The 25,389-nt window shown below is 44.0% G+C and overlaps 1 protein-coding gene across 4 annotated transcripts in view; it reads left to right on the forward strand.

The window, feature by feature from the left end:
* The window catches only part of FNDC3A (fibronectin type III domain containing 3A), a 209,313-nt gene that overhangs the window by 25,999 nt on the left and 157,925 nt on the right, over positions 1-25,389 (forward strand). For all 4 annotated transcript variants that reach the window (XM_075919050.1, XM_075919052.1, XM_075919051.1 and 1 more), the window contains one exon: positions 6,652-6,780. In XM_075919050.1, coding sequence (XP_075775165.1) covers positions 6,682-6,780 — 99 coding nt within the window. In that variant the 5' untranslated portion in view covers positions 6,652-6,681. Of the gene's footprint in view, positions 1-6,651; positions 6,781-25,389 lie in introns of those variants that run through there.

Below are 25,389 nucleotides of genomic sequence, written 5' to 3' on the forward strand. Positions count from 1 at the left end.
ACATTAGACTGGAAGAGTTTGCAACAAAAACAGTATGCAGCATTTTGGGTTTTTGAGTACATAAGCCATGACCTCTCCACTTTGTCACCATTGGGGATTTCACGCCAGTAGTGTGTTGGATGTAAACTTCTATTTTCATTGTCTTTGGGGAACATGAAGTTTTTTACTTGCTGTGGCTCATGCAGTACAAGGAAGTCCCTCAGGCTACTGCTCAAATGGGTCCACAGTCCTGGATCGTCTAGACTTAAGGAACTAAACTCAGCAGCAGCTGTTTCTTGTGCCTCCACCACACGCTTCTCTGATCTACACTTTTCTTCAGAAATGTGAATGGTTACATCCATTTGAGATGGAGATATGGATGCTGCAGTAGCTGCCAGGTCACCTGCACTCTGACTAACTGGAAGATCAGGCATCTCTTTGCCACTCACCTCCTCACTGGGGCCAGAAGGCTCACCATGAACATTTGTGTCTATGTATCTCAGGAGAGCTCCTTCCTGCTTAGATAGAAAAGCTTCCTTTGCTTGCTTTCTTTTTCTGAATGCTGCTCCAGAGGGGCATTTTCTTCTTTCACTCATGACTGCTGTTCTGTGCCAGCTATAGTGGCTCTCAGTACTTAACTGAAAGAGACAAATAAGCATGCTGGTAGCAGGGCCTGAGTGAGGGAAGATATCCGCGTCTTAAGGGCCCAACTGGCTCCTACTACTTCAGTTGACTGCCTGTTCTTCTCAAGTGGGTTCAGGAAAGCAGCAGGAAACAGGAAGCTCCCTGGGAAGCTGGTGTTAATCAGTCCAGGCTTCTGAGGGTGCTAGAGAGGTACGTAAGAGGCTCTTCCTCCTCTTTCTGCCTGCAGCTCCTGCTGCTTTCTGTTATTCCCTCACCTTTTCTCCTGCCTGGCTGTTATGTCTCTTGTGCCCTCTTTCCTCCAGCACAGCACTCCACCATCTCTGTGCATCTAGAGCAGAGAGAATACATATGCACCAGCAGCAGACACAATTTTCTACACTCTGGGTCCTAGTGGTGCCTTCCCCCCCCCCCCCTCCCCACACACACACACACAAACACACGCAATCTGACACCTGAGGCAGCCGCCTCAGTTCGCCTCATGGAAAGGCTAGCCCTGCATTCGTCCAACCCTGAGCCATCTCCCACACTCTGAACTCCTCAGCCCCACCCCTGCCATAAATTGTTCCTGTGCAGAATTAATTTTATGTCTCCATAACAAATGGGTGTCTCCAGAATAGGGGTCTCCATGCAGCCTGTGCTGTTCTGTAGTGTGGGATGGTGCCTACCCTATTGGCCTCAGTTCCTGGCCAATGGGAGCTGTGGTGGCAGAGCCTTTAGGCAAGGCAGTGCAAGGAAAGAGTCTCCCAGCACTTGCAGTGATGGCTTCATCCAGTAGGGAGCAAGAATGGTAGCGAGCGGAGTTACTTTCCCCTCCTCTTCTTCCCTGCCCCTGCCAGGAAGGGCTGCCCCAGAACACAGGAACTTTATTGGCTGTAGCTCAGGACCCTTTTCTGGCTGCAGCCAGGGACCTTTTAAGAGAAGGCAGCTATGAGGGAACCCTGTCTGGGAAACTGGGTTTGAGGCCTGGGATGTGCAATTTGTGTTTAGGAGGAAGGGGGCAGACTGAGAAGGACTTGAAACTTTGGGCTTATGTTGTGGTATAGATGTACCCTTTGACTCCTTTTGAAGAGAGAGAGTCAAATCTGAAAAGCATCACTTCCCTTACAATATTGCAGTCAATAGTGTTGGCTGCTGTTAAAATCTGCTTCTAACAACTCTGAATGATTATATCTTGGTCTCATCTCTACTGATTTTCATTTGCAGAGTGCCCAGTTCACAATCTTATGATAGTGGATGTTAATATCCAAGCTGCTTTGATATTGATCAAAAGATTTTTTTTTTCTTCTTGGTATTCAAGAAACAAATGTAATGGGTAGTTTCCTCCGTGAAAAACTGTTTCAAGATTCCCTCAAACAGTTCCAGGTACACATCAGATTCAAGTGCATAATGGGAGTAGCCTATTTGTTGACATCTCCCCCCAGAAACTACAGGGAAACTGATGTGCCACCACTTGTACACAGTAGTATTGTGTGTTTGGGGAATATGATTGCCAGAGACGTGTTAGCCAGAGTCTTCTTCTGGGAATATCCCAGTACCTCCATGAGATGAGGACGGTCTTCACTGGAGTTTCAGTGCTTTTTAATAGGCATTGCAACCTTGAAGGAGATTGACTAGCCATGAAAGTATGTCATGTCTGCACAAAATAAGTACAGGCAGTCCCCGGGTTACGTACAAGATAGGGACTGTAGGTTTGTTCTTAAGTTGAATTTGTATGTAAGTCGGAACTGGTACATATTGTAGGGGAAACTCTAGCCAAACATTTCTCCACAGCTCAGTTTTATTCTCCCACACCTCACTTCCCTCAGTCCTTTATTCCCAAGCTGAGGTGTCTGCTGAGAAGCCGCTCCACGTCTCCCTGGTCTGCTGGGGGGGGGGGGGGCGCTAGCTTCGCGTCTCCCTGGTCTGCTGCGGGGAAGCAGCTACTGCGGGGTTGCCTCACCCCGTTTGTAAGTAGGGATCCGATGTAAGTCGGATCCATGTAACCCGGGGACTGCCTGTATGTGGCAGAATGTGAAATAAAGTATCTGAAGATATAATTTTAGTCCTCTAGGCATACTTATGAGCCATATTTATACAGAGCTTTAAAAAAAAAAAACCCTTATTCCATCATACTGGAGGCTCTTGTTGCCAAATAGAAGTATTTGTTGTTTTTAAGTGGTTAGTTTGTTTGAACAACTTTTCCATTTTTTATTTGTCGGAGCCGCTTAATGCAGGAAATTAAGATTATTGGAAGAAAAAGTAAAAGTTTTACAAAAAGGCATTTAGACCATACTATGTTTTTATAGGCTTTTTTTCTGGTATTAAAAATAAAAATACTGTATGTTTAGAAGACTATCTCTGGAAACTGTTAAGAGGAGCTTTGGAATCTTAAATAGATGTAGTTAGTATATTGAACTAAAACACTTTTTAGTTAGACCTAATGGAGCTATGCTGGCCTGTGTGTTGGTTTTTTTTCCCTGGGTAGCAGGGGGTTACACGGTAGTTTTTAGTGCTGTAGGTAATTTTTTCTCTTTGAAAGCTTTCATTTATTCTTAAGTGGTAATCTTATTTTACGTAATGTCTAAAATACTTCTGAATCAACTGCTGAAATTCTATTTTGCAACTGCCTACAACAATAATCCATAATGTACTGCAACAGATTTTCCTATTCCCTTCTGTAGGAGCAGTACACTACAGGTTGGACCTCCCCTGGTTTGGCACTCTCAGGACCTTAGCTGTTCTGGACCAGGGAGTTTGCCAGATCAGGGGAGGTCAGTGCTCCGCTGCTGACTGCTCTGTTCCCGGGCTCCTTACCTGGGGCTCCCTGCCCTACTGCTGGCCCTGCTAAAGCTGGCCTAGCAGGCTCCCCATCCTGCTGCCTTTCCCACTGCCCCAGGGTCTCCCAGGGTTCCTGGCAGAGACCACTTGGTTGCTGTTGGCCCCGCTGCCACAGGGTGTTCTCCAGGGTTCCCAGCTGGGGCCATCCGGCCGCCATTGGCCCTGTTGCCATCGGGGTTTTCCCTAGCTGAGGCCACCTGGCCACCCTGCCCTGCTACTAGGGCCACCCTGCTCTGCTGGGGATTCCAGCCACCTGCCTCCACCAGGCCCACTTCAGCCGGGGATTCCCTAGCAGAGGCTGCCTGGTCATCCCAGACCTGCTGCCACCGGGGGTGTCTCGGGGTTCCTGGCCAAGGCTGTCTGGCTGCAGGCAGTTCTGCTGCAGATAGGGGTTCCCCTGCTGGGACTGGGACTCCCTGGTCACCTGGCCCCACTAATGCCGGAGGTTCCCTGGCCCAGGCAGGCACTCCTGGGCCGCTGCCATGTCCCGTTGATGCTGGGAGTTCCGGGCCAAGGCAGGGGGTCCCAGGATGCTGTATAGCCCAGCCAGGACTCCTCAGCCACTGTGTTGCTCTGGAGCTTTTGGTCCAGCAACATCCCTGGCCCTGCCGGATCAGGGATGTTGCTGGACCAGAGATCCCTGAATCTGGGAGGTTCAGCTGGTATGAGCAAAAGCACATCTGCTTTACAGACAGTCATGCATCTCCAAAAGGCATGATTCAGCAAGGTAAACATACTTAGCAGTAAAATGGTGAGTAGTGCCATTGAAGTTAAAAGCTCCTCCAATGATGAAAGTTAAGCACGTATTTAAGTACATTATTGAATGAGGACCTTTGATGGCATGTACATTATGAAAATCTATTCTGTTGCAGATTCTGGTTACAGATCCTCAGTGTCCAACTTTGTTGTAAAGATTTCAGTTTGCTGTGGTTTTAATGAAGTGCTTTTGTCAAGAAATGTCCTTTTCAAAAACAAAGTTTTATTAAAAGTTGTGAACTCTTAAAACTTCAATGTTGAGGAAATTATACCAATTTTCAATATTTGGTCCATGTTTTCTAAAATTAAACATTACTGAAACAACTTAACGTTTTCAGTGAACAAAGTTAATTTTTTGATTCAAATTCTGAAAATGGAAAAATGGCTTCATTCTGAATACTTCAAAAAGAAAATAATACAATCTCAAAAGCTTTGTGTGAAATGTCACTTTTTATGACTTTTCAGTTTAGCCTGACTTTATAGCTTTAAACATTGCCATATTGTGTTAGAATTGTAGAGTCCAAAGCTTTAGCTTGATTTTAGAACCATGATTGATGCATTTTGGCTCTGTGTACATGGGGTACTACTGTTAACTGGTTCATAAAACAGTAAACTATAATGTTTTCAAGGAGATTGACCTGTACCTTTCTGACAGTGTTGGTTTGTCCGTTGGTCTGTGGAACAGCAGAAACAAAGTGTGTTACAGGAGCAGTGTACTTGGCCTCTGTAAGGACTAGAGTACTTTATATCTTTATCAAAGTACTCCTTTCAGTTGACTGGACCATGCAGGGGCAGAAGGAGCATTGGTCTCAGTTGAGAGGATTGTGTCCAGCTCTCCTTGCCAGTGACTACTCTAGTCTTGTGTGGGCTGGAGCTAGGTAAGGAAATGAGAAATCCTGGAAAACTGCATATCCTCAAAGAAAAATAACATCTTGGAGAAGGGAAAGAGGCTGCTGAAATCTGTCAACATCAAACAGAAGGAGATAATTTTTTAAAGACCCTTCCTTCCCTCAGCTTATGTATAATATCTCATTGGCAATCAAGATGTTGTCTCTTGTGTCCAATCATGCCAAGATGCTAGCTTTTATTACCTATTGCCCATTTGTTAAATTTTCAAACAAGCACCTTCGTATTTTTGTCTGTTCTGCCCCTCAGGCCTGGGAGGAGGTCCTGGTAAACATGTGCAAAGGTACCTCATTCAAAACCCTCCTTTTCTTTGATGCCTACAGAAAGATTGGGAACATTTTGGTGGTAGGCATGCTAAGATCACTGAACAATGTAATCATGTGGACCAATATTGTCTCATTGTTTTCCTGCACTCCCCCATCTGACTGTATCTATCTGTTGTGTCTCATTTTATATTTTGATTGTAAGCTTTATCAGGAACTGTCTTTTTGTTCAGCACCTATCACAGCAGGGGCCCTTGTCCATAACTGGGGCTCTTAGGTGTGACAGTAATAAAATAAATAAAAATGAATTGACATTAGATCAGTGTATTGGTGCTCTTGTTCATAATGAAACTAGACACATGTGCACTTTCAAGCCTTTCTAATGTAACACCGTGACCGTAGATGAACTGTCAGTAGTGAGGATTAAAACTTGGACCTCTGGACCTAAAAGCAGTAGGCTCTACTGACTGACTTAAAAGGCTGGCCTCTGTTGGCTCAGAGGCTGCAGTGAACACACAAACTTCTGTGGTTCAGCCACTAGAGGGGGCTGGACACCTATAGAGTATAATTGTGGGTTACACTAGCCCAGTAATTCTAGGCTACTGTACCCCTTTCAGACATTTGATTTGTCTTGCCTACCCAAGTTTTTATCTCACATAAAAACAGCTTAGATAATTAGACAAAAAATACTAAAATGACACAGCACACAATTACTGAAATATTGCTCACTTTCTCATTTTTATTTACTGTAAAATCGTGAGTATAATGTGCATTTCCCCCCCTGTTTTTTTTAGCATCAAAATCAGGGTGCACATTATACATAGGAGGTTTTCTGTTAAAGTTTTAAACTCACCCTCCCCTCTTCCCAGAAACTTTCCAGCTGCAGCACGGTGCCCTGCCAGATTCCCGGACATTGCAAGGAGCTGGCAGCGCCGCCAGGCTGCAGTATCCTGGCTTGCTGCCTGCCCGGTCTTTAAAGGGGTACTTTTTTAAGGGATACTTTATAAAAAAAAAAAAAAAAGATTGAGAAACACTGATCTAGATGAGTAGAACACCCCCTGGAAGACTCCTGATTGAGAACCACTGTGCAAGCATTCCAAAATAATCATAGTCATATTTATGGAATAGTCATTTGAGATGCATTATGAAAAATATTTATACTGGTGCATTTAATTATCTTGCCAACTTTTTTAACACTAAAGACTGTTTTACTATTAAATCAGTTTTCACTTATATATTTTAATAACATGCACATATGTAATTGTTGTAGTTTTTTCTTTTACAGGTGATCCTGTGAATTAATGTACCATCAAGGATGGCAGAGCACCCACCACTCCTGGATACTACTCAGATTATAAGTAGTGAAATTCCTCTTTTACCTGCCCCTATTGTTAGTGGGGATGGAACACAACAGGTAAAGAAACTTCAGTGTGTTTGCTGTATTTGCTATACATGCAAAATAAATGTAGTTATATATCAAGCAAAGAGGTAGGATATTTGAAAAGATCCAAATCTTGAAAACACCAAATGTTCATTAGCAAAAGTTGTGACAATAGTAGTCACATCATTCTGATATCTCCTGAGAAGTCAATGTAGATTAGGCTCACTATATTTTGATCAATTCGTAGGCTATGGAACAGAGAAACTGCATTCCGGGTACTGCAGGTACCAGATTCTGATCCTTTTCTTGAGACATTTACATTGCCTATAGAGAATATAAATATTTCCAAGAATTTGCCTGCTAGCAATTACCATAGAGTTTTAAGGCCAGAATGGACAATCAAATAATCTAGTTTGATCCTCAGTATATCACAGGTCACAAACAGAAAAGGCAGTACCGAGAAGCTTCAATGCCATAGTTTCCTGAAATGGCAGGCAATTGAGTGAGAAATACCTAGATAATCGCCACAAATAACCCACATCCCATGCTGCAGAGGAATGCAAAAACCAGGTCACTGCCTTTCTGACCTGGGGGGAAAAATTCCTTTCCAATGCCACCTATGATGATCAGTTACACCCTGAGCATGTGAGCAAGAACTAGCTAGCTAAGCCCCTGAGAGAATCTCTGTGCAGTCTCACAGCACTGACCCACCTTGTCCACTGTCCCATCTCCAACTTTGGGCATCTCTGAACCTTCAGAGCAAAGAGACAAAAAACCAAGAATACATCAATAGGTGAGGAGTGTATGGAAAATCCCTTCCTGATTCCTGCAGTTGACTGGTTGAGACCCTAAAGCCTGAGATTCGAACCCTGTCCCCTCTATCATGCAACCCCATAATACAGTGCCATTCATAAAATTGTCCATCTCTTTCTCAAAACTAATTGTTTGCCTTCACAACTTCTGTTGGGAGTAGGGATATAATAGTGTAGTCGATTAACCAATTAACCGATAAGCAAAATCATAGAGCTTAATGCCATAGACTATATGCATTCCTCCCCCTCCCCTGCCCTCCACCCTTTGCCAGTACATTTTTTTTAGCAGGCTGGCTAGTAGCCTGGCTCAGTCCTGGTTTGTGATGGGTCCGGGACCTACCCCCGCTGCAGCTCTGCATTTAAAATGTATTAGGAGCCAGGCAGACAGGCAGGCCTGGGAGCTCAGACCCTGCCTAGACAGGGGTTGCTACCACCTTGTGCTGCTGCCTCTTTCAGAGGGAGCAGCACAGAGCAACAGGCAGCCAGTCCACGAGGGGAACTTGTTTCTAAACTGGCTGTCAATAGGCATTCATTATGAAGTATGCAGTACTCAATTTACATATAGCCAGATAGGTAGATAACCATCTCCTACCTGAAAGAAACTTGACTCATCACTTTTTGGTGACCAGCATTTAGCTTGCAGATGTTAAGTGCACAATTTTCTGTCTATATACATAACCTCTTGCTTATTATTCATCTATACATTTTGTAACAATTATGATAGTCTGTGTGACAGGCTTTGAGTAGAGACCTTACATGACAACCTTTGACAAACTATAGAGATCAAACCCAGGGAATTCCTGTGGTCCTATGCTACACTTGTGCCCTCTGCTAGTGGTTCCCAAAAGGTCCCTGAGTGACCAATAATGTTTCAGAAAACATGGTACCTGTATAAATGCCAGTTTTGTTGCTTCAGGAAATACCTCAAAACTAATAAAGAATATAATATGCTTCTTATCAAACCAGCAGAAAATGTGCACTGTAAGGAACCATAGTATGCCACAAGGGAGAGACTGCATAATCTGTTGACAGTAGATTTTGCTAAGATAGCCTCTTCATATTCATTTTTTTCTTTATTCTATGTATGTTTGGTTTTCAGCTATGCAAAAGCAAAGGTCCCTCTATGACTATGTCTAGACTACACAGTTTTTAAAAAAACTTCACCTGCACCTAGATGCCGTTGCATTCTTTCAAAATTAAATGGAAAGAACGCAGTGGTTTTTTCCTCAGCGGTAAACCTCATTTTACAAGAAAGAACGCCTTTTTTCAAAAGAGCTCTTGGGGAAAAAAAAGCCATTCTTGTACGCAAAAAGAGCTAGCGGGACAGCGGGCTGCCCACCGCGAGCTGATGGCAAGGCTTCACAAAGGGGTTAGGAGACCCAGCATGTGGCTGCGGTAGCTTAGTGGGGCATGGAACCGTGGCACGGTCTGGAACCCCAGCATGGGACATATGGCTGCACTGCAAGTCCCTGAGGTCTAGAGCGGTACATGCAGCTTCCCTGTGAGACCCAGTGCTAGGCTGTCCAGCAGGTCCTGAGTCAGGCAGCAATAGCTGCCCAGTGGGGCCAGCAAGAGATGGGGGCCGGCTGGCGGTGACAGGGGGCCACATATAACCTCAGCTGGTCTGGCAAAATCCCTCATCTGGGACTGCTGGCTGAAGGGGGTCTCGCAATATTTACTCACCTGTCTGCAGGCGAGTCAATGTCCAATCCATGGCCGGGGTTCAGGCCTCTCCTTTACCTCCCCCTTGCTTGGGTGTGGTTTTCAGGGGAGTTGGGAAGGATGCAGGCCCACCCACTCCTCTGGGTCCCGGCCCAGGGACCCTATACATAGCAGTTACCTGCTATATTTCAAAGTCCTTAATTGTGGTCACATCCCTAGGCCACTTCCGGAGGATGCCGTTTCATCTAGCCCTTCTCTAGGGCCTTGTTGCTGAATTCCCCTTGTCTGGGGTTCTGCAAAGTTGTTGTTGGCTACCTTTAGCCACAGGATCTAGCACTGCTCAATTATGAGGCTTAGCTCCCAGTTAGAGCTGTCCAAGATACTTACCTAGCAGCTACTTATATAGCAACCTACTGCATCCTGCATATTTATACCTGCCTCTGGATATTTCCACTACATGCATCTGACGAAGTGGGTCTTTGCCCACGAAAGCTTATGCTCCTACACTGCAGTTAGTCTATAAGGTGCCACGGGACTCCTTGCCGCTTTCTTTAAACTCTGTTATAGTCCTAGCCTTCACAGCCTCTTCTGGCAAGGAGTTCCACAGATTGACTACACGCTGTGTGAAGAAGAACTTTCTTTTATTAGTTTTAAACCTGCTACCCATTAATTTCATTTGGTGTCCTCTAGTTCTTCTATTATGGGAACTAATAAATAACTTTTCTTTATCCACCCTCTCCTCACCACCCATAATTTTATATACCTCTATCATATCCCCCCTCAGTCTCCTATTTTCTAAACTGAAAAGTCCCAGTCGCTTTAACCTCTCCTCATATGGGACCCATTCCAAACCCCTAATCGTTGTAGTTGCCCTTTTCTGAACCCTTTCTAAGGCCAAAATATCTTTTTTGGAGTGAGGAGACCACATTCGTACACAGTATTCAAGATGTGAGCGTACCATAGTTTTATACAGAGGCAGTAAGATATTCTGTGTCTCTTTTTTCCCCATCCCTTTCTTAATAATTCCTAGCATCCTATTTGCCTTTTTGACCGCTGCTGCACACTGTGTGGAAGTTTTCAGAGAACTGTCCACGATAACTCCCAAGATCTCTTTCCTGATTTGTAATAGTCAAATTAGCCCCCATCATACTGTACGTATAGTTGGAATTATTTTTCCTAATGTGCATTACTTTACACTTATCCACATTAAATTTCATTTGCCATTTAATTGCCCAATCACTCAGTTTGGTGAGATCTTTTCTGGAATCCCTCACAGGCTGCTTCTGTCTTGACTATCCTAAACAGTTTGGTATCATCCACAAACTTTACCACTTCACTGCTTACCCCTTTCTCCAGATCATTTTATGAATAAGTTGAAAAGGATTGGTCCCAGGACTGACCCTTGGGGGATACCACTAGTTACCCCTCTCCATTCTGAAAATTTACCATTTATTCCTACCCTTTGTTTTCTGTCTTTTAACCAGTTCTCAATCCAAGAAAGGACCTTCCCTCTTATCCCATGACAACTTAATATACACAAGAGCCTTTTGTGAGGGACCTTGTCAAAGGCTTTCTGAAAATCTAAGTATACTATATCTACTGGATCCCCCTTGTCCGCATGTTTGTTAACCCCTTCAAAGAACTCTAATAGATTAGGAAGACATGATTTCCCTTTATAGAAACCATGTTGACTTTTGTCCAACAAATTATGTTCTTCTACATGCCTCACAATTTTATTCTTTACTATTGTTTCAACTAATTTGCCCCGTACTGAAGTTAGACTTACCGGTCTGTAATTGCCAGGATCGCCTCTAGAGCCCTTTTTAAATATTGGTGTCACATTGGCTACCTTCCAATCATTAGGTACAGAAGCCGAATTAAAAGATAGGTTACAAACCACAGATAATAGTACAGCAATTTCCCATTTGAGTTCTTTTAGAACCCTTGGATGAATGCCATCCGGTCCTGGAGATTTGTTAACATTAAGTTTTTCTATTTGTTCCAAAACCTTCTCTAATGACACTTCAATCCGGGACAGTTCCTCAGATTCATCACCCACAAAGGACAGTACAGGTTTGGGAATCTCCCTAATGTCCTCAGCCGTGAAGACTGAAGCAAAGAAATAATTTAGTTTATCCACAATGGCTTTATCATCCTTGATTGCTCCTTTTATATCTCGATCGTCTAAGGGACCCACAGGTTTTTTTAGCAGACTTCCTGCTTCTAATGTACTTAAAAAACATTTTTTTATTTCTTTTTGAGTTTTTGGTTAGCTGTTCCTCAATCTTTTTTTGCTTTTCTTATTAGATTTTTCACTTGATTTGACAGTGTTTATGTTCCTTTCTATTTATCTCACTAGGACTGGACTTCCACTTCTTAAAAGATACCTTTTTGTCCCTCACTGCTTCTTTTACATGGTGGTTAAGCCACAGTGACTCTTTTTTAGGTCTCTTGCTATGTTTTTTTTAATTTGGGGTATACATTCTCATGTTAAACTGTGAAAAAAGTAGTAATCTAGGATATAGATTTTTTTGAAAATATAAGAACAACAAGAAATCCTGTGGCACCTTATAGACTAACAGATATATTGGAGCATAAGCTTTCGTGGGTAAAGATCCGCTTCGTCACATGATTCTGATGAAGTCGATCTTTGCCCACTAAAGCTTATGCTCCAATATATCTGTTAGTCTATAAGGTGCCACAAGACTTCTCATTGCTCTTGCATATTCAGACTAACATGGCTACCCTTCTGACATTTGAAAATATAGTTTGTGAGGACCTCTGGAAATTAGGCAATAAGAACATGTGTATACTTACCACAAGATTGATGCTCTGGAGGTCGATTTTCTAGCATTCTATTTAACAGGTCTAGTATAGACCCGCTAAATCGAACGCTGAGGAGAGCACCCTCCAGCTTCCAGTACTCCTCCTTTTGCAAGGAGTAAGGGAAGCAGACCAGGAGCATTTGCTCCCATCAGCCTCTTGCTGTGTGAATGCCGCCAAGGCTTGGCTTAAGGTAAGCCAACTCCAGCTATGCATTTTGCATAGCTGGAATTACATACCTTAAGCCAACCTTCCTGGTCTAATATAGACTGGGCCTACCTAATTACATTGTTTCCTGTATGTGCGCTCTGATATCTCTCTCTTTCTCTCTCTCTTATCTCTTACTCATGGTGAGATGAGGCACGATTTTTGTCATGTGTAAAGTGCTGCATTTATCACAGAGCTAGCTGGTCTTTAGTTCTTTAGTGAGCCTTTCCTACCTTGGTTATTCCATGGGATAGTCACATTTTCCCAAGAGGAATAGGAAATCTCCAAAAATGTAATCTTGTCATAAATAAATAGGTTGCCCTGTTCCTCCTGGGATATACAAAGGCACACACCAGGAACAAAGCAGTTAGATGGCAGAGACACAGTGCCCCTACTTTTTTTCCAACTAATTTGAGCTCTGATGGAGTGTGTGTGAGGAATCTAGGTTGGAGAGGTTACCAGCCTTCTCATCTCACGCTTCCAAGCTCTAGCCCAGTGGTCTCCAACCTTTTTACACCCAAGATTACTTTTTAAATGTCAGAACAAGCCAAGATCTACCACCCCATCCTTCCCCCAAGACCCCACTCCTTCCTTGAAGCACCGCCCTCTCTGTTCTCCTCCTCTCCATCACTTGCTATCCCCAGCCCTTATACACTCTCGGGGTACAGCTGCACTGCTGCTTTTTTCAATTTTTCTGTAGGAAGAGGTTCTTCCAACATTTGGCCTGTCTAAACTGAGCCAAATGTCAGGAAAACCCCTACTTTTGGAAGCCCCCTTATTGCTCGTGGAACAAGGAATACAGAGGTAACCAAAAGAGCATGTTTGCTCTTCCGCAAAAAAAAAGTGGAAGAACAAATGTGTCCCTGGACATGGAAGAGTTTTTTGGGAATACCTCTGGAATCCCGGAAAAACTCCTGCAGTCTAGCCATATCCTCACTGGGTTGAGACAGAATGTGTGGGTTCTGGGGTGGGAATGAGGGATTTGGGTGTAGGAAGGGGTGAGAGGTGCAATCTCAGGGAGGCAATTTGGATGCAGGAGGAGGTGAAGAAGTGGATGCTGGCTCGGGGAGTGTTGGGGTCAGGTGGAAGGTTGGGGTACTGAGAAAGCCATAGGCTTGTGGATGTGAGGGTGCAGGAGTTTGGGTTGGGATATGTGAGGGGCTCAGGGCAGGGAAGTTGGGAGTATGATGGGCTCAGGACACAGATTTGCAGTGTGTGGATGGTGCAGGAGTGTTGTGGCAGAAGACTGATGATGTGGGGATGCAGGAGTTTGGGGATGAGAGACTCAGGACAGGGGGTTCCATTGTATGATAGTCTCAGATCTAGGATCTGGAGGTGGGGGTGCAGGAGTGTTATGATGCTGCAGGCAGATGGGGGCTTGGCTCCAACTGGGGTTTTTTGGGTCAGGCTTCAATTTTAAATAAAATATTACGTTAAACACAAAGTTTCAGCATTGTCTTTTTTTATGAGAAGCGTGGGGAACCTGTTTTGAGACAGAAAAGTCAGTTGGGGACACGCAAGTGAGATGCCAAAAAATAACTCCCCCCCCCCCCCCCCCCCCCCCCACCTCCCGCGAGTCTCAGTAATGTGGCCCCAACTGTGCTGGTGGGAGCAGGGGACATGGTACTGGGAAGGGTGCTAGTAGGTGCTGAGGCAGGGGACAGGGTGCTGGGCCGGGGATAGGGTACCAGTGGGGGCAGGGGACAGCACGCACCTCCTCTGGGGACTCCTAACCCTTCCCCCCACAGAGGAGGGAAGCCCCAGTGTGTGCCTCCTCCTGGGATTCCTCCTTTCCCTCCCCACCCCCCCAGAAGAGGTAAGCCCTATCGCATGCCTCCTCTGGGGACTCCTGCTCCCCCTGCCCTGTGCAGCAAGTCCCCGTCATGCCACAGACCTGGGTTGTATTACCACGCCGGCTGTTTGGATGAGGGAGAGCAGCCTGAAACCCTGGAAGTGGCGTGCAGCTGCCAGACTTCCTTCTACCCCGCAGGAAGCCGGCACTACCTCCGTTGTCGCTGGAGGTAGGTAGTGGAGCTTCTTCGGAGTGGGGGGGAAATAGCGAGGCCCCGAATGCCTCATGATTGACTGGTCGAGCCCTCCCAATCAATCAGTCGATTGCAATCGAAGAGTTGGTGACCACAGCTCTAGCCCATTTCAACTCAATCCAGTAAAGCAGAGCTAACAGTCACTGGCTTTTCATTGCTACACAGTTCCAGAAAGTTCTCACAAGGCTGAGTACTGTTCATCCCTGGCCTCAAGAGGAAGTCTAGATCTTGGTTAAAATGAACTTCATCATACTTGAGGAAGCAATGCCCGAAGTAGTGGATTTTGTCCTTTGCACAACAATATTGCAGTGAACCTGTAGTGAGCTCTTCATGAGCTCCAAGATTCACCTGTACAGAGCTCATTGAAGGAGTAGGACCTAAGTCAGTAACCAAGACTAGTGAGTGGGCTGCACGAGCGGCCCTCCTTCATCTCAGTGAACCGCAAGATTGAAATCTAGTGGTGGGTAACCTGCAGCCTGCAAGCTGCATGGTCCCATTCAGATTCCACCTGCGTGCAACCTGCTTATCCCCTCTCTGCCTCCTTCCCTAGTGCCTCCTGCACTGGGGTACTGGAGTCCCATACTTATCTTCTACTCCTAGCATTTTCAGAATGCCATGAATCTTCTGATTCATGCTCTGTCCCCATGTAACACACACATATTGGGTGTGGTTCACTGCACTATGTACTGGCACTTAGACCGCTTTCAGAGACAAAAAATGAGTGTACTCTGCAGCCTTAGCTGAGAGCCAGATGGCTTTTAGCTTAAGTGGTAGAGGTTCATGCACTAAGTTCCAGAGGTCTCAAGTTCAGTTCCACCTGTTGGCACAACAGCTGCATCACCTCTTCCTTCCCAGATGGAGGAGGTGGTGTGGCTACAAATCAGCTGATTCATGGCATTCAAACTCTGGGAGAGAAGGAGAGGAGCAGTGCAAATCAGGTGATTCATGGCACTCTGAAAGTGCTGGAAGGGAGGGGGAGAAGTAAGTGGGAGGCTCTGGTGCCCCAGTGCATGAAAGGCAAGGGAAAGGGGGCAGAAAGGGGGCAAATGGGTTGCAGGTGGGACCCCAATGGGCCACATGTGGGCTGCAAGTTGCCCGCCTCTGTCCTAAGTAACTAATTCTTTATCTCCAGACTCTGGAGCTACATCTGTACTGCAGCTTTCTTCCGTAAAAGCTTATGTAAATGAAGCATGGAGTAGAATATCACCACGCTTAATTTGCATAATTAATTAGCCATTTTTGCACAAGAGGCTTTTGCGCAAAAAGGAGCTGTATGGACAACTCCTTTTTGTGCAAAAACCCCTCTTGCTCAACAGCTGTTCTTCCTCATTTTTTCAGCCTCTTGTGCAAAAATGGCTGCTAATTAATTTTGCAAATGAAGCACAGCGTTATTCTACTCTGTGCTTCATTTGCATAAACTTTGTGGAAGAAGACTGCAGTATAGATGTTGCCTGGATTTGGATTTTCTAGCACAGTCCCAGATGTCCCAGTGGTAAATCTTCCACTAATTAGTTGTGCTTCGTTAATATATTTTACACTAAATACGCAATTACTATGTAATACAGTTAAATCCTTAGCATCGGAAATACTCATGTTTATGTCTATTTAAATGAAACATGCTTCTGTCCAATCAAATACAGGAACAGATTTTTAGCTGGTATAAATCAACATACATTTATTGACTTCATCAGCAAAGGATCTGGCTCATACTGACTGTATTAATAACTTTCAAATCAGTACCAAACAAGTATAAATTCTATACACAAACTTGTAACTGAAATCATTTGTATATGAAATTAAAGAAAGTTTAACAAGGTTATTAAAACTATATCCAGTATTTAAAGAAAATATCTATTTTGCCTAATTAAGGATGTCATATGAAAATCACAAATAGCTACATTGAGACTTAAGACATAACATGATTAATACTATTAATACAAACTTTAAACAACTTGTGAGATATTACAATAATAAATTACTATTCTAGGAATATTTGCCTAATTATACTGCATATGAATGCTTCTAAAGCTGTTAAAATTCATACCTGACAAAGGACTTATTTAAAAGATCTTTTGATTAAAATGTATGTATTCCGTTGTCATAATGATCAATAGATATAAACAGGAATGAAAAAATTACAAGATTCTACTCATGGATCACAAGATTGTAGTAGACAAATGCACAGTATGCTGCTACTTAAATAGCTACTTAAATAATACAATTTACATTTTTTCTACAATCTCAGACACTGATCCTACAACTATCTTCATGTAATCAGTGGTGTTCCGCAAGGGCATAGGGGCTCTTCTCTGTGTATAATCCAGTCTTTATTTTGCGAGTGGTCTCAGCCAATTTTAATGTAGTGTTAGTGGTGATATCAGAGAAATACAGAAATGGATTAATGCTAGAAAAATTTAACTGAAGAATGATTCTGTAAAATAATTCTACTGTGGTTGAGATTTGCTTTTAAAATCACTTTCTGGGAAATTCCTTTATTTCATTCTTTCTTTCATTGAGGTGAAGATGTCTGAAATAAAAAGGAGCCTTTAGCATTATCAGGTCTCCAGGTTAGTATTTTTCAAAGCAATTGCTCTTTTGGGATTCATAAATTGATCTTTTGAGATTCATACTGGGTTGTATTGGCTTGCACTAGTAGAAAGAATAATCTTTTTAATCAACAGAGCAATAAGGATAGATATAAAATTGACTGCAGTACCTCAAAGGATTCCCACTTTATTACTCTCACCTTTTGATTATTAAATGTAGTATTTTCTTTGTTATAAAGTTCTTTGTTTCAACATGTAGAGTTAAGTAGAAATGCTAGTGAATATTTAAACTAGTTTACATTTCATTTATGTCTTAAATTCTAATTTTGACCTTTTTCTTGATGAAAAACATATGATAGACTAGTGATACTCAGATCTTAGTGGTTGAAGAGCCAAATCATCAAAAAGCATTATACGTTGGCTCTCCCTAATCTGGATTTACGTAGTCCATCAACACCACTGGCATCATTGGTGACCCAGTGAGTCTCCAGGGCTGGAGCACTCACTGGGAAAAACTGGCAGGCTGGGGCCAAAAGTATTGAGAGACCAGAGAAGAATAGGATGGGGGAGTGGATGCCTTGTGCCCTGGGGGTTGATGGGAGAGCCCCAGCAGCTTGGTGGCAGGGAACAGAGCCGTGGCACCCCAGAGACCAGCAGCGAGGAGTTCTGGCTGGCCAGTGGAGGGGAGGGCCAGCAACCAGGAGTGGAGGGGCTGGCATTGACCTCTTCTGGTCTACAAATTCCCTGGCTAAGGACCAGTTAGATCCTGAGGGAGTCAGACCAGGGAGGTCCAACCTATACCCAAAAGAGCCAGAATAGTGAGAATTCATTGTTTCATTTATACACACCCTTCTCTCATATTTATTTCCCCTCAGTGAAATGACTGACCAAGTATTCTACAAATGATTTATAATATAATAAAAGCATCCTGTTTGATTAATATCTTGGTTATAAGTTAATAATTAAATCTCACAGTTCTTTAATATCATGTGCTGCAAAGAGCCACTTGCAGCTCCCAAGCCTCAGTCTAAGTATCACTGTGATAGATCATCATGCTGCATAAAATGAGACACAGTGCTACATATTGACTTACGAGGAGAAGCTGAGGGATTTGGGCTTGTTTGGTCTACAGAAGAGAAGAGTGAGGGGGGATTTGATATCAGTCTTTAACAACCTGCAGGGATGTTCCAAAGGGGATAGGGAGAGGCTGTTCTCAGTAGTGACAGATAGCAAAATGAGAAGCAATGGTCTCAAGTTGTAGTGGGGGAGATCAAGGTTGGATATTAGCAGGGCTTGTTGAACCGCGGCGAGCCCTGCTCGCCAGCCACACTGTCCGGCGATCTGCGCATGCGCAGATCACCCAAACCTGGCTCTTCTGGGTTACAATCTACTCGCCATGGGCTTACATCCTCGGCCAGGCATTAATGACGGTGCACGACACCTGTCATAAATGCAGACTCGAGTTGCGATGCCCCCGACTTGCAATACGATCTCCGGAACTGATCACATCGCAAGTCAGGGGCAGCCTGTATAGCTGTCCCCATCTCCATCTCTGTCCCCTTGCTGCTCCCTCTTTTTAAACATAAGAACATAAGAATGGCCATAGTGGGTCGGACCAAAAGTCCATCTAGCCCAGTAGCCTGTCTGCCAACAGTGGCCAGTGCCAGGTGCCCCAGAGGTAGTGGACCGAAGACAGTGATCAAGCAATTTGTCTCCTATCATCCTTCTCCAGCCTTTGACAAACAGAGGTCAGGGGCACCATTCCTTACTCCGTGGCTAATAGCCTTTTATGGACCTAACCTCCATGAATGTATTTAGCTCTTTTTTAAACTCTGTTAAAGTCCTAGCCTTCACAGCCTCCTCTTGCAAGGAGTTCCACAGTTTGGTTGTGTGAAGAAGAACTTTATCATATTAGTTTTAAATTTGCTATCCATTAATTTCATTTGGTGTCCTCTAGTTCTTATATTATGGGAACAAGTAAATAACTTTTCTTTATTCACCCTCTCCACACCACTCATGATTTTATATACCTCTATCATATCCCCCCTCAGTCTCCCTTTTCTAAACTGAAAAGTCCCAGTCTCTTTAGTCTCTCCTCATATGGGACCCATTACAAACCCCTAATCATTTTAGTTGCTCTTTTCTGAACCTTTCCTAATGCCAAAATATCTTTTTTGAAGTGAGGAAACCACATCTGTATGCAGTATTCAAGATGTGGGCGTACTATAGTTTTATATATTGGCAGTTAGATATTCTTCATCTTATTTTCTATCCTTTTTTATTAATTCCTAGCATCCTATTTGCTTTTTTGACTGCTGTTGCACACTGTGTGGACATTTTCAGAGAACTATCCACGATAACTCCAAGATCTTTTTCCTGATTAGTTGTAGCTAAATTAGCCCCCATCATATTGTATGTATAGTTGGGGTTATTTTTCCTGATGTGCATTACTTTACACTTTTCCACATTACATTTCATTTGCCATTTTGTTGCCCAGTCACTCAGTTTGAATTTTTTGAAGTTCTTCACAGTCTGCTTTGTTCTTGACTATCTTGAACAGTTTAGTATTATCCGCAAATTTTGCCACCTCATTCCTTTCTCTAGATCATTTATGAATAAGTTGAATAGGATTGGTCCTAGAACTGACCCTTGGGGAAACACCACTAGTTACACCTCTCCATTCTGAAAATTTACCATTTATTCCTACCCTTTTGTTTCCTGTCTCTTAACCAGTTCTCAATCCAGGAAAGGATCTTCCCTCTTATCCCATGACAACTTAATTTACATAAGAGCCTTTGGTGAGGGACCTTGTCAAAGGCTTTCTGGAAATCTAAGGATTCTATATCTACTGGATCCCCCTTGTCCACATGTTTTTTGACCCCTTCAAAGAACTCTAATAGATTAGTAAGACATGATTTCCCTTTACAGAAACCATGTTGACTTTTGCCCAACAAATTATGTTCTTCTACGTGTCTGACAATTTTATTCTTTACTATTGTTTCAACTAATTTGCCTGGTACTGACATTAGACTTACTAGTCTCTAATTGCTAGGGTCTCCTCTACAGCCCTTTTTAAATATTGGCGTTATGTTTGCTGTCTTCCAGTCCTTGGGTACAGAAGCTGATTTAAAGGATAGGTTACAAACCACAGTTAATAGTTCTATAATTTCACATTTGAGTTCTTTCAGAACCTTTGAGTGAATGCCATCCGGTCCTGGTGATTTGTTACTGTTAAATTTTTCAATTTGTTCCAAAACCTCTTCTAATGACACTTTAGTCCAGGACAGTTCCTCAGATTCATCACCCACAAAGGACGGTGCAGGTTTGGGAATCTCCCTAACATCCTCAGCTGTAAAAAGAACAAAATCTGTGCTTTTAAAAGTCAAGTCTAACAACTGGGTAATATATATAATTTTATCATAATAGAGACAGCATCTCCCACTTCGGTGTTCCTTTCCCCCGGTTTTGTGTTCTGCTTCCATGAAGAACAACTGCAGCTGTTTCCTTGTGTTTTATTAATCTTTGGTTCTGTTGTACATGGTACTTTGTGTTTAACTTCATTTTCTGGGATTTACAAGGATAGATCTTAGTTGAGAGAGCGAGAGGAGACACCATCTTCATAATGTGGAAAAGATCTGGATTTGTGATGACTGGGACCTTTCTCCATAATACTCTCATCATACTGCCAGTCCTAGAAAGAATTCCACTTTTAGGATACTAGATATGGTGGGGAAATGTTCTTTGGGCAGAGGAGATTTTTATAAATGTTATTTACACCAGTGCTTTAAAATGGACCTCATATTCTGAGGAAGCTCTTGAAATATATCAGACTTAAAAAAAATCTAAGTGCATGTACTTCACAGATTTCTCCTCCCTCCCCACATTTGAAGACATTTTCAAATCCACAAATGGTTTGTTTCTCTAAATGAGGATTTTCTTTTCCAGCCATTTTTCTCCTACTGTAGCAGTGGTCTCCTACTGTACCAGTGGTCCCCAATGTACATTGCATCTCCCCCATACATCTGTCTGTAACCCTCTTCTGCTCAGAGCCATGGTCAGGAGTTGGGTCATGGAGTAGGGCCATGGCTCCCAGGGAGGGGTGGGGACAGGGATAAGGGGGATGGAGATGGGCCAGCAGCTAGGGCTGTGGCTGATTGCGGAGCCACAGCTGGGCCAGGACTCAGAGCTGATTGACCCCATTATGCTCTTGCTGCAGCCATGGAGATTTTGGGGGCCACTGTCCTTTGTGGTCCTGGGCAGATGTCACAATGAGCTCATTGTCACAGTCAGGTCCAAGGTCACAAGAGTATCATGAATCCACAGTTTTGATCTCCTCGCAGGAAGTAAAAGCTGGACCTGTAAAAGCATATACCTGTAAATCTACACATATAACCGTGTAAGCTTCCTTTCTCCACTCAATCGTGCCATTAGAAGAAGAGATAGAGAATACAGATCTATCTGAATGGGTCTTGCATGAATAATTCTGAGACTGACCACACTGTATATTAAGCAGACAGCAGTGCTTATGCTTAATGGAGTGTACCATTTTCCATTATAAAATCCTGGTTTCAATTGTGTAAAACTTTACCAAATTTAAACTATTTGAGATGAAAATTTCCTTGCCAAATGTTTGCCTCAAGTTTATTTTTAAAAGCTTTAGCTAAAATGATTCAGCTATTTCAAGAAATACAGTGGCTGAGTCTACACTGGCAAGTTATTCCGGAAAATTAGCCGCTTTTCCGGAAAAACTTGCCAGCTGTCTACACTGGCCGCTTGAATTTCCGGAAAAGCACTGACGATCTCATGTAAAATCATCAGTGCTTTTCCGGAAAAACTATGCTGCTCCCGTTCGGGCAAAAGTCTTTTTCTGGAAAAGGGCCAGTGTAGACAGCACAGTAGTGTTTTCCGCAAAAAAGCCCCGATCGCGAAAATGACGAAGGGGGCTTTTTTTGGCGGAAAAGCACGTCTAGATTGGCCACAGATGCTTTTCCAGAAAAAGTGCTTTTCCGGAAAAGCATCCTGCCAATCTAGACGCGCTTTTCCGAAAATGCTTTTAACGGAAAACTTTTCCGTTAAAAGCATTTCCGGAAAATCATGCCAGTGTAGACGTAGCCAGTAGGTTGTTTTCTCCATATTAAAAGAATAAATCTTGTAACTTTTATTAAGAAGCTCTAGTTCTACTTCCTTTGGAGCAGGAACTTGAAATTTGGCAAGAACTGAGGAGCTATTGGACAAAACAAAAGGGTCTGTAACCATTACAAAATACTCCCCTGTAGAACCTGAAATTGAGCTAATCATTTCTGAGTCTCTGCATTTTCTTGCTATCAGCAAATAGGTGTGAAGTTCACAGGCAAAGTATCTCCATTTCTCTCTCAGGGCAGGTCCACATAGAAGATGACAGCCTTCTGCTGTAATCATTTCCTCTGTTAGCTCTAGTAGAAGACTGTGCTTTGGAAATCAAGATTCCAATCCTCCTGGTGACTCAAGTAGAAAGTCAATATAATTCCACATAATGGAATTTTGTTTTCTAAATTTTTCAGTTTGACTTTGAATGCAATTTTCTATGTTAAAAGAAAGTTAAGTTGCAAAATCAAGCAGTCTAAAATTAGGAAATGTCAGGATTAAGATTGCCTGTGCAACCTCAATTACATGATCACATACTATTCCCCCCTCCACCCCAGACACCTGCCAGCTGACTCACATTGTATAATTGCAGTGTAGACATTCTGGCTCATAAAATCATATTTAAAAACTATTAAAATGTTATAAAATTACATGTACATGTAACAGGTACATGTAATGCAGTGGTCCCCAGCCATTTGAGGTTGCCAGGTGCCAGGGGGCATGGCTGTTCACCCACCGGGTGCCAGGGGGCGGGGACATTTGCGCGCCCGGGGGCGGCCCCACCATAGCCGCATGCCCGGGGCCGGTGCCCCCTCCAAGGGCCGTGCGCCCGGGGCTGGTGCCCCCTCCAAGGGCCGCGCGCCCGGGGCCGGTGCCCCCCCCCGCAAGTGCTGCGCGCCCGGGGCCAGCGCTCCTGGGGCCGGCGCCCCCTGCAAGTGCCACGTGCCCAGAGTGCGGGCGGCCAATCCGCAGCGCTCCCGGGGCCAGCACTCACCGTGCGCCATGTGCCCGGGGCCGGGGCCGGCTCCGGCACCATGCATGCGCCACGTGCCCGGGGCCAGGCCAGCCCTGAGCACTTGGTGGGTGCACACAAATGCCCCCGTGAGCGCCATGGCGCCCGCGGGCACCGTGTTGGGGACCACGGATGTAATGGGTTCTGCCCTTCAGGTGAGCACCCCCTAGGTGACTGAGGAAAGTCTCAAAGTCTTTACTTGCCCATCTGGGATAAGTCAATGACCCAGCAGGAACCGTAGATTAGGCCTCTTCATTTATCCTCTGCTCCAGGTGAGGTTTGCAAGAGGATTGGGGGGGAACCCAGGCCCGCCCACTCCTCTGGGTCCTGGCCCAGGGACCCTAAATAGCAGTCACCTGCTTAAGTTTCAATGTCTACAGTTGCTGATGTACCCCTGGGCCACTTCCTCAGGAAGCTGCTCCATCCAGCCCCTCTCTAGGGTCTTGGGATTGAGCCCCTTTGTTTGGGTATGGCCAGATTGTCCTGGCTTCTTGGCAAGCTTACAGCCGTAGAACCGGGCTCTGTCCAACTACAATAGGTGGCTCCCACTTGGAGCTGTCCAAAGTGCTGAGGTTTCCACAGTTAGCCCTAAAGCCTGCCAGGATTGAGCTCCAGGAAGGAACTGCCTGGCTCTGGTGTAGCAGTTTCTTTTATATCGGGCTGCTGCACCCTGATTGGTTACCACAAGGGCTGCCCCTCTACCCAGCGTGGAGGACCTCTCCACTGCTCCTGCTGCTGGCCAGGGTGCTGAAAGGCCTCCAGCAGGAAGGTTGGCTTTGTCCAGCCCATCACAGTACACAAAAACATGAACCTGACCCAGCAAAAGGTTAGCAGATAGGAAGCCAGCTGAATGTGGTCACTATCTTTCTTGGGCTATGTCTACACTGCAAATTTTTTGTGCAAAAACAGCTGTCCACACTACAAGCACATTTTTGCGCAAGAAAACGTATAGTAGATCATCAGAAGACAGGGCTCTTTGTGCAAGAGTTATTCCCCTTTCTACGAGGAATAAGACTTTTTGTGCAAGAGCTCTTGCGCAAAAAGGCGTGTGTGAATGGACAACAGGGGTTTCGTGTGCAAGAGCATCCATGGCAGTTTGGACAGTCTCTTGCGCAAAAGCACATCTCTTGCACAAAAGCACATGGCAATGTGGACACGCTTTTGCACAAATCTAGTCTCAAATTACTGAAAAACTGCTGGGGGAGGAAGAGAGAAATATAGGAAAAAATGGAACTCATGGTCTAAAGCTGATCAGAAGGAGCACCGTGCAGATATGGCATACAAAATTATTGGTTGTTATGATGCAGAACTTTCCACTGCAACCAGTAGTGACTGTTTTTAAAAAATTGTTAATATGCCTCTGAACTTAGTTCTAAAGGCCCAGAAAATGGCCTAGATACACTAGCTGGCAAGAAAACATTGAGGCCACAAGACAGTAAGCAATCAAAACGTGCCCCTTAAAAGAAAGTCCAAGAAGGAGCCAGTATTATTTCTGCAGGTGGTTTTGTACATTCTCAGCCCCTTCTGTGATCCTTAATGTATATTGCACAGATCCAAAAACTACCATCAACACTTTAATCCCAGTGGTGCCCCATTGCAGGTGTTGGATCAACAAAGGGAGACCACTATACTGTCAAGAGATCAGTAAGATCAAATTGCTCTTAGCCCAGTTAATGTGGAAAGAAAATGTTCATATCTTTGTGAACAAGCACAAAATGGCTGCATATCACTGTCAGACATAATCAAAACTGAGATACCATCAGGATCGGCTGACAGATGAACCAGAAAAGTATCTGGCAGCCCTGGCACAGAAAGGTCAGTCAGAATACGTCTACACAGCAGTGTTATTTTGGAATAACTGATGTTATTTTGAAATAACATCATGCGTGTCTACACAGCAAACCATTATTTCAAAATAATGTCGAGATGGAAGACTTCTTACTTCGACTCCTGTAACCCTCAATTCATGAGGAGCAAGAGAAGTCGAAGGAAAAGTGTTCTTCCTTCAACTTTCTGCCGTGTAGACATTGCCAAAAGCCAAGATAAGCTATTTCAACTTCAGCTATGCAATTGATGTAGCTGAAGTTGTGTATCTTAATTCAACTTTTTCCCTGCAGTGTAGACGTGCCCTCAGATGTCTTTGAGGGAAGTGCAGAAATGACTCCAAACTAAGAGCATACAGCATCCCAGACAGAGAATATCCTAACAAATGCCTCTGAAAACTGGGAAGCAGTTAACATCTGAGTGAAATTCACATCCTGTAATAATTTGGTATTGAAATGCCAATAAGCACAAGCAGGAAGAGGCAGAGACGGGGAAGACAAAACAAATGTTCACACTGACCTTTGTGAGATATATAAAAGTGATCCAGTGTAGACCCTGAGACCTGATTGGGAGTAGCTTCAGCCAAA

This window comes from Pelodiscus sinensis, chromosome 1, assembly GCF_049634645.1.
Source record: "Pelodiscus sinensis isolate JC-2024 chromosome 1, ASM4963464v1, whole genome shotgun sequence".
Lineage (NCBI taxonomy): Eukaryota > Metazoa > Chordata > Testudines > Trionychidae > Pelodiscus > Pelodiscus sinensis.